The sequence below is a fragment of the Liolophura sinensis genome, chromosome 1 (assembly GCF_032854445.1).
Source record: "Liolophura sinensis isolate JHLJ2023 chromosome 1, CUHK_Ljap_v2, whole genome shotgun sequence".
NCBI lineage: Eukaryota > Metazoa > Mollusca > Polyplacophora > Chitonida > Chitonidae > Liolophura > Liolophura sinensis.
The window spans coordinates 17,389,566-17,390,729 of NC_088295.1; the positions used below are offsets into that span (position 1 = coordinate 17,389,566).

General features: G+C 44.2%; 1 protein-coding gene across 1 annotated transcript; it reads left to right on the forward strand.

Moving 5' to 3' along the window:
* The first annotated feature begins 206 nt into the window (after positions 1-206).
* On the forward strand, positions 207-959 carry LOC135467791 (uncharacterized protein K02A2.6-like). The gene has a single exon (XM_064745681.1). It carries the CDS (start codon positions 207-209, stop codon positions 957-959), a length of 753 nt encoding a protein of 250 aa, XP_064601751.1.
* Positions 960-1,164: the final 205 nt, after the last annotated feature.

Genomic DNA, 1,164 nt, shown 5'->3' on the forward strand with positions numbered 1-1,164 from the left:
CTTGGACTGTTGAAAGAAACCAAGGGAATATCAGCCATGACAGCAGCACGTATCCAGCGCTGGGCATTAACCTTGTCAGCCTACGAATATGAGCTGGTCTACAGATCTGGTAAATCAAATGCAATGCAGACGCTTTGAGTCGTTTGCCACTTCCTGATTCATCAGGTGGCGACAATCCACCAATTCCAGGAGAGAAAATTTTACTCATGGAACATTTGGACATCCATGGATCTGTAAACCCAAAACAGATCAAGTCATGGACTCAGCGAGATCCATTGTTGTCCAGAGTACTAAAAGTTGTTCTCCAGGACTGGCCAGATAAATGCCAGGAAGCAAACCTGCAACCCGTTTTTAAAAGACGGACTAAACTCAATGTACACAATGGTTGTCTTCTATGGGGATCACGTGCCATTGTACCTCCACAGGGACGTCAACAGGGGATACAGGAACTTTATGTAACTCATCCAGGGATTTATCGTATGAAAATCCTCGCTAAAAGCTATGTGTGGTGGCCTAAGATGGACAATGAACTTGAAATTACGCAGTTGTACAGAGAGTCAACTACATCAGCGTACATCACAGGAAGATCATGGAAAAGTCCAGGACGGCCTTGGTCCAAAATTCACATCGACTATGCGGAACCATACATGGGGAAAATGTTTCCTAGCAATAGATTCCTATACAAAATGGCTGGAAATCTTCCAGCTAATGGATCGACTAGTAGTTCCACCATTGAGAAACTACAACAATGTTTTGCCACCCAGGGTCTACTGGATCAGATTGTATCTGATAACGGCACCAGCTTCACCCATGATGCATTCAAGGAATTCAGGAGACGAAATGGAATTAACCACATCTTGACTTCTCCCTATCACCCAGCATCAAATGGGCAAGTAGAGCGAGCTGTCCAGTTCTTCAAAGGGACTATGGCGGTAAAAGATAAAAGGTGGTGCCATTGAGGGCAAACTGAATCAATTACTTTTTCAGTATAGAATCACACCACAGACCACAACAGGCTTGTCACCTGCTGAAATGTTGATGAATCGTATATTTAAATCCCGACTGGACGTATTGCACCCAGATATTCAAGGACGCATTGACGAGAGGCAACAACAGCAGAAGACATACCATGATCGACATGCGAAAGTCGCACTCTACTGGAAA